This window comes from Furipterus horrens, unplaced genomic scaffold (genome assembly GCF_987537825.1).
Source record: "Furipterus horrens unplaced genomic scaffold, mFurHor1.1.pri manual_scaffold_3, whole genome shotgun sequence".
Taxonomy (NCBI): Eukaryota; Metazoa; Chordata; class Mammalia; order Chiroptera; family Furipteridae; genus Furipterus; species Furipterus horrens.
Genome location: NW_028327173.1, coordinates 170,017,482 through 170,029,159, shown reverse-complemented (window position 1 = coordinate 170,029,159; position 11,678 = coordinate 170,017,482). Strand labels below are relative to the sequence as shown.

At 55.4% G+C, this 11,678-nt stretch overlaps 1 protein-coding gene across 7 annotated transcripts in view; it reads right to left on the bottom strand.

The window, feature by feature from the left end:
* Positions 1-8,895: 8,895 nt before the first annotated feature.
* MAP2K5 (mitogen-activated protein kinase kinase 5) overlaps positions 8,896-11,678 on the bottom strand; it is a 255,139-nt gene continuing 252,356 nt past the window's right edge. For all 7 annotated transcript variants that reach the window (XM_090270812.1, XM_090270814.1, XM_090270815.1 and 4 more), the window contains one exon: positions 8,896-9,344. In XM_090270812.1, the coding sequence (XP_090126938.1) occupies positions 9,240-9,344 (105 nt within the window). In that variant the 3' untranslated portion in view covers positions 8,896-9,239. The remainder of the gene's footprint in view (positions 9,345-11,678) is intronic.

The window sequence follows — 11,678 nt, the reverse complement described above, 5'->3', positions numbered from 1 at the left end:
CTAACTGCTCAGCAATCAGGAAGCAGTCATTCTCCAGCAAAACTGTCGAGGCTTTCCCCATTTCTCGCTCTCCCGTTGATAATTCACCTTGCCTGCCACCTTCTGATGTATGTGGCACTGTGGCAACACCTCTATTACTGCACCAGCCTGGGATGGATGACTGTGGGTGTTCTGTCTCTCTTACTGGAATGAAAATCCTAAGAACACGGCCCTCATCTTACATGAAGGCAGCTGTTGCTGAGGAAATAGCCTTCACTTCAGACAGGTCTGGATTTGAATCTTAAAGTTACTACTTTAGATATGTAGTTTTGAGTGGACCACTTCACCTCTGTGATCCTTAGCTTCCTCAACCATGAAATAGACATGCTGGCATCATAGGACTGTTGGGAGAACTAACCAAAATGAGAGGTGCCAGGGGCCCAGCACAGTGCCTGGAACACAGTGGGGGCTCAAGTTCCCTTAACTGGTATCAATGGAAATAGGAAGGTGACCTTTCTCCCAATACCACTGCTGCCTCCCCAGCCCTAATCCTATGCCTCTCCATTCCTTTACCCTGATTTATTTATTCTTCACAGCAATTGTCCCCACTTGAAATTATGGTGTTCTTTCTTGTCTGTCTCCCCTGCTAGAATGTCAGCTTCAGAGCACAGGGACCAGCTGGCCTCAATTGCTGCTGTATCCCCAGTTCCTGGCACACAGGAGGGGCTGAGGAAGTATTTGATGAATAAATAGTATCTCCAGTGCTTGTGCTGGGCACTGAAGAGAATTCAGAGAGGCCCTGGGGGTATCCCCTACTCTAGCTAGTACCCAGGACTGATGAGGCCCTGTCAGGGCCCAGCCTCCAGGGCTCAAGGAGGCTGAACTCTGGAGAGGGAAAGGGGAGGGGACCAGAGCTGGGTGCATGGTTCTGGGAGTGAGAGTGTTGGGGGTGGGTAGCCTGGTTAGTAGGAAGGCAGTTGAGGATAGGGACCTGGAACATGGCTTTGTAAACTGTGAAGGGATGGACATGTGGAAGCATTTGTTCCAAAGCATTTGGGACACCTGGGCTGGGAAGTGGAGAGGAAACATTGTTTTTGTTTGCTGTTGCTGCTGTAACAAATTACCGTAGTGTTTTAAAACAGCACAAATCTATAATTTTAAAATGCTGGAGGTCAAAATTTGGAAATGGGTGTCCCTGGGCTAAAATCAAGGCATTTGCAAGATTGCATTCCTCCTGGAGGCTTTAGGGAGAATTCATTTACTTGCCTTTTCCAGCTTCTTGGAGCAGCCTGCATTCCTTGGCTCTTGATTCCATCCTCCATCTTCAAAGACAGCAGTGTAGCATCTTGAAGTCTCTCTGACTCTGCTACTCCTCTCCTGCCTCCTTCTACCACTTTCAAGAACCCTTGTGGTTACATTGGGCCCACCTGGATAATTCAGGATAATCTTATTTTGAGGTCAGCTATTAGCAACCTTAATTTCATCTGCAATATTAATTTCCCTTTGCCATATAATACAAGTTTCCAGGTTTTAGGGTGTGGACGTCTCTGGTGGGTAGGGGGTGGTCATATTCTACCTACTATAGATGCCTCTAACAAAAGAGGCCATTGGAAGATGGAGTGTGTATGGGGAACTTGATTAACAGCTCACGGTGAGAGTGTCTGTGTACTGGGATTGGAGGGAAGACACTTCTGCCCCATCCTTGGCACTCCAAAGTCACTGCCTGGAATCCAGAGCTTTGCCCCATTGGGTGTGGCCAAGTCTGAGCCTGGAGCTATTGTGCTGCGTTCCACAGAGCTCCCAGAGAAGTTGAGGCAGCCCTGGGTGTGGGCTGAGGATCACATTGGTGGGGGACAGTGTGCTCACCCACAGGCACTGCCATTAGAGGTCAGAATACATCTGCCACTGGAGGTGACACATCTTTTAAAAAAGATTTTATTTATTTACTTTTTAGAGAATGGGGGAGAGAGGGAGAAAGAGAGGTAGAGAAACATCAATGTGCAAGAGATACAGTGATCTGTTGCCTCTCACATGGCCCCAACCAGAGACCCAGCCCACAACTCAGGCCTGTGCCCTGACTGGGAATTGAACTGGCGACCTTTTGGTTCGCAGACTGGCACTCAATCCACTGAGCCACACCAGCTAGGGCTGGAGGTGACACATCTTATATCCTCATCTTTTGTTCTTCTTTGGACCTGGGGGGTGGGAGGCAGATGAAAAAGTGGGGAGTCACATGGACTGAGGCGTGGCTGTGTGTGGGTCTGTGTGTGAGTGGGGCAGGGGTGCCTAGCAGGAGGGGAGGGAAGGGAAGGAAACCAGTCCTTTGGAGATGTTTTGTGCATGTCATGGTCAGCAGCAAGGATGACTTAATAATGACACCAACAACCCATGAGGGGGATGCTGTCATCACCCCATTTTATCAATGAGGAAACTGAGAGTCAGTGGAGGAGCCAGGACCCAGGCCCAGGGCCTTTCATTGCTATATTCCACCGTCTCCCCCACATGGTTGTCTGTGGGGTGGAGGAGAGGGGCCCGATGAGGGTGTCAGAGACTCACACTAAATACTGCGTCTCCTACGGCCCTGCTGACTAAGAGATGTAAAATATTTTAAAAACAAATTATTTTTATTATAAAAAACAATACCTGTTCATTGTGTCACATTAGAAAAATGCAAAAACAGCAGAGAGGAAATTAAAGAGGACTCACACCCCGTCTTCACAGCATTTATTTGAGATGATGGAGGCCGGTCACTGAGTTCTCTCAAGCCCCGCCCTCTCCCCTCCATTTAGTTAACTGCTATTTATCAGGAGCATTTCCCAAATGCCAGGCTCTGACCCAGCTCCTGCCTTCCTGGGGCTCTCACGGGAATGACATAAACAGAGAGCTAAATGGTGTAAGAAAACAGATAAGGCCAATACAGTGAGGCAGAGCGATGGGGAGCCCTGGGGCCCATGGGTGGGCCAGGTGGGGTGCTAGAAAGACCTCCATAGAGGAATTGCTTTTCAGCTGAGCCTCGGAGGATGAGTAGGAGTTGAGCAGGAGACAGGGGTGGTAGGGAAAGGTGCCCCAGGCTGAGGGAACAGCCTGTGCAGTGGCTCAGAGGCAGAGAACGCTCCCCTCATTCAGAGAGCAGAGCATCACCCTCTGTGATGGGAACTCGGAGCTGGGGACAGAGGCACGGGGATGCGAGGACCAAATGAGGTCAGGGTGAAGACAGGTTGTGATGCCCAGGTATGTGATATTGCAGGACAGCAGTATTTCTTCTCTTTCTCAGAACTGCAGTGGTCTGGACACGGGAACTCTGTGAACCCCCATACACCTTTCCCATCCTGCTGCCCTCGCTGCTTTTCTGAGTGAAATGTGCCTGCATTGCTCCTTCTATTACCTCCAGGACACCCCCACCCCCAAAAGGGAGGGGGGAATAAAAAGCAAATTCCTAGGAAGGACCAGCAGCACACCTGACTTCCCCAACTGGATCTTTTTAACTAAATCTGCGGGCGGGAGAGACTTTTTATCCCTTGCAAGTTAATGCAAACTGTTAGGCAGATAAATAAACGACAGAGCTGCCGATGGACTGTTGGGCTCAGAGGAGGGAAATCTGTCTCACTTTAGAAGAAGGACCTGGAGGGCTCAGCCCCATCGACTCGTTCGTGGCGCTGTTATCTGCCAGAAAGGCGGTGACATGGCAGCAATTAAGACAAACTTTAGTCTATAAGTTCGTGCCTGCAATCTCCTGGCTTCAAAACAAGACAAATGATACCGCCAAGGGAGGAAACGAAGTCTTTTTCAGACTCTGTCCAAAGTCACAGTGAATATTTGTAGTTGCTCAGCACAAAATGTGTCATTAGGCCCCACCCCCACCCCTCACCCCGCACCGCATTGTAATCCATCTGTGTCAGTCCCCGCTGTCTCTGGGGACCGCACCTGGCCTCCCTCTGAGGGTTCCCACCCACTACCAGCCCCACCCCCGCCTGCACCCTCTGGTGGATCAGGGACACAACTGTCGCCCACCAGAAAGGAATTGTGACAAAGCCAGGAAGTGGTATTGAAACTCAGCCTCCTCCCACCCCCTGTTGTTCCCCTCACCCGCTGCTAGGGGCCAGTGCCCACCAAGGACCAGGCTCTGGACTCCTCCTGCGCCACTTCCTGCTTCCTCCTGCCTGCCCCCCCCCCGCTAACTCGTATCTACATCACCACACCTGCTGGCCTTCGCCACACCTTTGGGAGCCAGTGCTGGTCTCAGCCTCCCTCCTGCCCTTGGGTGGGGCTTCTGGCTGCTCGAAGTGGAAACACTCTGACCCCTTGATGTGGAAGTTGGGACTTGGTCAGGTACAGTCTTGCGTGTCCACTGGCCCCCATGTGGCGCAGGACACTGCTGGCTGCCTGGGCAGCAGTAAGCTGTCAGCACTCCTCCCTTCTTGCCCTTCTGAAGGCTGCCTGGCACTGCTTCCTTCCCCACCAAGGACTCTGGTGCCTGCTCTCCCTCCACAATGACTGAAACAGAGGCTCTGGTCCTGACAGGGCTCGGACTTAGCTAATGGATGACGCTCCAGTGGGGAGTCTGGGCAGCAGTCAGCAGGGACAGAAGGCAGCATGGCAGCCTCTCTGGGCTCCCCCACCCCACCCCACGTGAGTCAGCTGTCCATTCCCAACCTGTGTGTTAGAGGGGAATGTCTGGTCCCATCCTGGGGCCTCGTGCTGAGCTCATTCTCTGCCTTTCAGGCCCGAGTGTGCAGAGGTCTGGAAGCATATACCTTTCCCCCCAAATGCGGGTCTGTTCAGCTGGAGCCCAAGGCCTTAGGCCCCTGGCCTCCAGGAGGACACCTGCAGCTTCCCTCACTCAGCCAGGTGACAGTGTTCAGCTCACTTTTCAGGCTTTGCCAACCCCCATTTGGGCTGGGCCCCAGGTTGGGGGCTCTGGCTTTCTGCTCTGGGCCACAAGGATGGTCTAACTACACCTGGGAGACAAGGGTCCCACCAGGCCTCCCTCTGTCCCCATTGCCTTTTTAGAGGATCTCCAAAGCCCAGGGATTCTGGAAACTATATCCCAGATGACAAAACCAAGAAACAGAAGCAGGAAGGGACAGTGGACTGAATGCTGAGGGGCCAACATGCCTCCAAACCAGGGTGACACCTGCTCCCAATGTGACCTGGGGGCCTATGAGGATGCTCCTGTCCAAGAAACGCTCCCTTCCAGGTCTGAGAGGCCCAAGGCTGCCTACCAATGGGGTCCAGTATCCAGGAAGCTCTAGTTAGAAGGCACATGGGGTGACTGAATGTAGGAGTGAGGGACGAACAGGATGGTGACGTCCTGGAGAACAGGAGCTGTGCCTGCATACCCCCTCCTTCCATCCTGCCAGGCTTCCTACACCTTGGATACCTTCCACGTGCCAGCTCTGGCCAGGTCCTGGGGAGAGCTGAGACTCAGCCCTGTCCAGGAGGGGCTCACAGTCTGCACCCAGAGGAGGCAATAAGGTGACTTCCAGAGGAGGTGCTGCTGGAGAGGGGCCTGCGGGTGCAGTGGGCGTTGGCTACATGGGTGAGTGGCACCCTGGGCAGAGGGAAGAACACAGTCCTGCCTGTGTTCCAGGTCTCAGCCCTCCTGCGACTCCTGAAGTCAGGGACAGATTGGCCTCAGGGCTGCCAAGGGTCCCTGGAGGGATTAGAGCCTGAGGAGGCCAAAGAGGGCCCTGCCTTCCAGCCAGAGGGGGATCTTTGTGAGCCCCTCAGGAGTCACACAGCTCCCCATCCTCCAAAGACATCAAATGGAGGGAGATGTAGACTTTTGGGGAATTGCCCCAAAGCAGGGGCTCCATGATCACTAGTTGTGAACAAAACTGTGTGCACATTGGGTGCATGTTATGCTGGGGCAAGGCTCTGTCACTTTCATGGGTGACTTTCATGGGCTGCTTATGGGTCCATGACCCTAAGGGGTGAGAACTCTTTTACCAGAGCACCAGGGCAGGGAGGAGCTCCTGTATGCAGGGAAATCAACCCCTGCGTCTGCTGATGAGGAAACTGCAGCTCAGGTGGTGACAAGCTCTGACCAAGGGCAGCCTGGAAGCTGGTCTCCTGCCCAGGGCTTTGCTGGCGCTCTAGAGCAACGTTTCAGTGCCATCAGAGGGTGCTCTGTCTGATGTCCCAAAGGCGTATCTAGAGTGTGCATGCACACTCTGCTAGATAGAGGACGGGGCACATGTGTGTGCTCACACGCACATATATATATGCTTGGGGAGCTGACTTCTGAAGCTGTGGTTAAGGGTGGGGCTTTGAGTTCCAAACTGTCCATTGCTGCTTGCTGAGTGATCTTGGGCAATTCTCTTGGCTTCTCTGTGCTTCAGTGTCTGCATCTGTAAAATGGGCAAAAGAACATCACCTACCTCATGGAAGGCTGTGAGGATTAAAGGAGTTAATAGCAAGCGCTCAGCCCAGTGCTGGCATGGACCTGCTTGTTTTCCTCACCACCCCTGGCTTGGGATTTGGGGATGACAGGCTTGCTGGGTACTTCTTAAAGCAAGGATGAGAATTAAGTGTGGGTGGTGGCTGGCTCCCATTCTGGGACGGTCAGGCCCCTCCCTCTGGGGAGCCTATAATGGCCTGTGGCTCATCCAGTTCTGTGAGCTCCCTACCCCACGGAACTGCAGGTGCTCAGCGAGGAGCCGAATGCTGTGCCGAGGTCCAGGGGCAGCAGGAAGCCGGTGCCACCTTGAAAAGTGTTACTAAATTGATGATGACTCCAACCTGCCTGAGAAACAAAATGATGCCTCACACAGGGTGGCCCCTTCATGGGCAACGGACTGAGCCTGGGCTGGAAATCACAGCCCTGCCACTTGGACCACTCAGCCAACATTTATTGGGCACCTGCGAGGCCAGGCTCTCTGTTCTTGGCACTGGGGACACCATATGAAGAAAACGCCAGCACCCCTGCCTTTGTGGAGTGTACATGGGCGGGTGGGGCAGCGAGGAGACTGAAGATAAAAGAAATGGTAAAATCCATGGTTTGTCACATGGTAACGTGCAATGGAAGAACTGGGGCCAGCGAGGGAAGCATGAGTCCCAGGAGTTGTGGGAGGGTTGCCATTTCGTTTATTTATATTTTTAAACTATTTTATTTTTAGAGAGAAAGGAAGGGAGGGAGAGAGGGAGAGAAATGATGTGCAAGAGAAACATCGATTGGTTGCCTCTTGTACACACCCCAACCAGGGACCAAATCTGCTACCCAGGCATGTGCCCTGACCGAGAATGGAACTGGCGACCTTTCGGTTTTTGGGACGATGCCCAACCCACTGAACCACACCGATCAGGGCAGAGTTGCTATTTTAAATAGAGTGGTCAGGTCAGGACTCACCGAGGTGCCATTTGAACAAAGATCTGAAGGACACAGAAGCAAGAGAGGTGGACACCTGGGGGAGAGGGCTCCCACTCCAAGTACAAAGGCCTGTGTTAGTGTGCATAACACAGCGGCCAGTAACGTATCAACAAAATGGTTCAGCTCATTTACCAGCCCAGCACAGGCATTCCTTGGGTGGCCCATTCCTCCCCCACCTCCTGCTGTGGGCGTTTTTCTCATGTAGCAGGAGGATGGAGAAAGGGGCAGAGGAGAAGGCACATCTGCATCTTAAGCTTGTTGGCCAGAAAGCAACGTATCATCTGCTCTCATTCCATTAACAAACACTAGTCACAAAGATCCTGTGAAATGCACGGGGAATGGGAGATGTCATGGGCTGGGCAGTGACTTCCCAGTAACAGGCCTACACGCTGGAGGGGGCATGAACCTTCAGGCGTTGGCTGTCTCTTCTGTGGCCTGATGGCAGAGTGCCTAGATGTTCAAGGGTCAGTGAGGACCCAGGTGGCTGCAGTAGAGTGAGTTGGGGGTGATGGGAGCTGAGATCGAGATAATGGGGCAGACTGTGTAGGGTCACACAGGCCAATGTTGGGCCTTTGGCTTGTCCTCTTGAGTGAAGTAGGAGCCCCTGGAGGATCTGCGACCTGGAGGGGCATGGTCCACCTTGTCTGAACTGGCTCCTACAGAAGCTGTGTGGAGACTAGACTGCAGGGGGCACGGTGGGTGGGAGCGGGGCCTGGGAGGAGGCTGCTGCCATCAGTGGTCCTGGCATGGGGCCTTGGGTAGGACGGGGAGTGGTGGAATGAATACATGTTGAAGGTGAAGACAACAGGACATTCAGGTGGGCTAGATGTGGGGTGTGAAAGAGAAAGGAGTCACGGGTGAGTCCCAGCATATATATTGGGTCCTGGAAGGATGGAGATGAGAAAATGGTAGAGAAGGTTCTAGATGAGTGTGTGACATCAGTAGTTTCTAGACAGGTGGGATGCCACCTAGACCTCCAAGTGGAAAGCTGAGCCTCTCTGAGCCTCAGTTCCTCTTCTGTCAAGCGGGGGTGCCCACACTTACCTGGCAGGCAGTTGAGAAGATTACCTGAGGAGACAGCTGGGAACACCCGAGGTGAATGAGGTTCGCAGGGTGTGGGGTCAAGGGCAGCGAGGGCAGCCTGCTATAGAGGAGCCAGTGGTGAAGAGTGGGAACGGAAGGTAGAAGAGGGCCTTTCAGAATACTCCCCTTCCCCGGGGCCTTTTTCCATCTCGTGTGCTTCTGCGCCCCCCTCGCCCACTCCTCATGGTCAAATCACTGTTGGAGCTTCTGTTGCTGGTGGGACAGCCCAGCCTTCTCATGTGGGACAAACCCTAGTCCAGCAGGGAGCTCACACCGTGGGTCTGAGATCCTGGCTCGATTGCTGGCTCAGCCACTCCTTACAAAGGGACTTGGTTCGAGGACCTCTGGCCTGAGTTTTGGGTCTGTCAGTGCCACATAACCCTCCTGAAGAGGGAGCCCCGGCCCCACCCCCAGCCTGGGGTTGGTGACAGAGACCCTGAACAGAACATCCCTCATGGGAGCAGTCACAAAGCAGTAATACTTTTATTTCCATCAGTGATGCTGATGGCGCTTGACCCTTTACAAAAAAAGTGTTAGGAAAAAGAGGGGCAACAGCATAGGAAACAGAGGGTCTTGATGCCTCGAACCCGTGACCCTCCCTTCAAGTCAGCGCCTCCAGACTGGAGGGGCGAGGGCTCCCCCTGCCAGGGCGCCCTAGGCCAGGGCGTCTGCGGTACAGCCGAGGCTGAGGGCAGGGAGGCTCGGGCCCAGCAAAGCTCTTCTGCTGCAGACAGCAAAGGGAAGGGGGCGTGACAGGCGGGCTGTCCCTTGGTGACCAGTCCTGGGCTTTCAGCATCCCGCTGCGGCCTCAGGGGGGCCCCTGCTGGCTTCGCCTCTCCTCCAGCGCCCGGCACACCCACATGGACACCACGGCGGCGTTGCCGTCATTGAACTGCACGACGAACGGGTGGCCCTGCGGAGGAGAGGAGTAGGCGGTGAGAGGCCATGCCCGGCTTGGCACTTCGTTACACTTGCCTGGGCCTGTGCTTGGCCTGGACCTTAGTGCCCTTCCCCAGCTGCCCTGTGAGGTGTGGAGGGCAGGGGGCGGCCCCATTTCACAGCCGGATGGCTGAGGCCTGAGGCACAGCAGTGACGTGCCATCGGGAGCACTCACTGAGCACCTCAGACCGCCTGGTACCTGGCTACCTTCTCCTGACATTCTGACCGGCCTGACGCTCCCCACAGGTGAGGACCCGACCTGGCTGCACGCTGCCTGCCCTTCCTGGGCCCAGCGTCGCTCCAACAGCTCGCCAGCCAAGGCTCAGCTCCTGAGTTGCTGGCCTTCCAGCCCAGTTGCTGCCCGGAGCCTACAGATCACTGGGCAGAGGCTGTGTGAACCCCTTCCAGTTTTCCTCATTGTCTAGCCCTGTAGGAATAGGCCACAGCCTGCGAGTGGGGAGAGGCTGGAGTGTCAGAGGGAGGGGGAAGTGCTGGTGTGTGCAGATCTGCTCTGGTTCCTGGTGGGAAGTTGGGGGCTGGATTTCGGAGGGGCTGGTACTGTCTCCATGGGCACGTGTTGGGCTCTAACCTACTTAGCCCACAGGCAGGCCGGGTTATATTTAGCCAGTGCAGTCCCTGCTGCCCTGTAAAATCAAGGTTCATGCTCACAATCTTAGGGCCCCCTGGGAGTTCCCAGGGAAGGCCAGGAAAAAAAAGATCCTAGGGTCACGCTGGACCCAGGTCAAAGGTGAAAAGAAATCAGAAAAGCATTCTCTCCCCTCCTCATCAAGTGCCGCCTCTGCTAAGGAGTGCACCCCTGGCAGCGTCCTCTCCCTGCCACCAAAAGGGGAGCTGAGACTCTGGCAGGGCAGGGCAGCCACCGTAGGCCAGCAGAGAGCAGGGGGCTCCTTGTGCCTTTGTTCCCTAGCCCCGCACCCCCACCCCACGCTCTTAGAGACTTCCAGCTCCAGCTGCTCTGCTCCCTCCTGCTTTCTGCCCCCTTCCTGGGCCTCTTCCTGCCTCCTGGGCGGGGCTCTCGGGGCTGCCTCCCCAGTCCACGCTGGTGCTGAGCTGCAGGCCCTGGGTTGGCCTGCCCCCGGCTAGATGCTCTCTCTGAGCTCCTTCCAAATGCGCTCTCCACACGGCCATGGGGACTGGGCCCAGGGCTCAGATGGCCTAGGTGCCTGGATGCCAGGCCAGCGGAGGGGAAGGAGCTGCTGGGTCAGGCCTGAGTCGTCCCTGGGGACCGGAAGGAAGGAAGCCCAGACTTCCTCGCCCCAAGCGGACGCTGTGTCCCTTTACACAGCTTTCCCAGTTCGGGCAAGAAAAACCATTCCTGGAGAACCCTGGTGGTCTAACTCTGAGGCACACAGGACCTGCCAGAGGTGCAGGGGGAGGAAAATCAGCCTGGAGAGAGCTGAGGGCACCTGGCCCAAGGCAGGAACTCATGGAGGCCACGCAGGAGCTAGGCTTGGGGCCCAGCTGGGCGCCTCCTGTGATCTGCCCATGGCCCTCTGTGGGGGCCCCGAACATACTTGCGGGGCCCCAAGGGAGCAGGTGACTGGCTCAGACTGCTGCTGGGAAGGGGAGGCAGAGACCAGATTGGGTGGTTCACCCATAGGTGGCAGAGGCCCAGCCCCCATATGTTCTTGGCTCTCATGTGTTCTCCCCCCATATATATGCCCAGTCTCCGCCTGCCTTCCGAAAGCACCGCATAGATGGCAAGAATTCTTCCCCAAGTCAGTGTGTGCATTTCCTTTTCAGGAGGCTCAGGAGAGGCGACCTTGTGCCCTTGTGAAGAACAAAGGGAGAAGCTGTGCTCAGGAGCTGACGGCCCCTCCCGCCACGCCCGGGGTAGCAGTGTCACTTTCCCAGAATGCCCGGTGACTTTGGGGCCCATATGCTCCATCTCTGTTATCATCTGTTTGGGAACAAGCAGAGCGGAACTGCGGGAGGGAGAGCGGAGGCATTCCTCCAGTTGGGAAGGCTGATGGCCGCACTGCGGGAAGCATTTTGCCAAGTGCCCTGGCAGGCGGGGGAGAGGGAGGAGAGGGTGGGCATCCACGGCTCTGGGGGAGGCTCTGTCCCTTTCCTGCCCTCCTTTGCTGGGTGTGGTGACTCCCATCTCCTGCATATCCTTGATGCTCTACAGCACCTTGCAAGGGAGTGACCTGGACAAGTGGTTTGGTCCCTAGCTACTGCTAACTGTTTGGGACGGATGAGAGGGGGAATCACAGAGGGGGGCAGACAGACAGACACGGGGGGGAGGCACCCAGGGTGGTAACACGTGAATCTGGGAGCTGCTGGG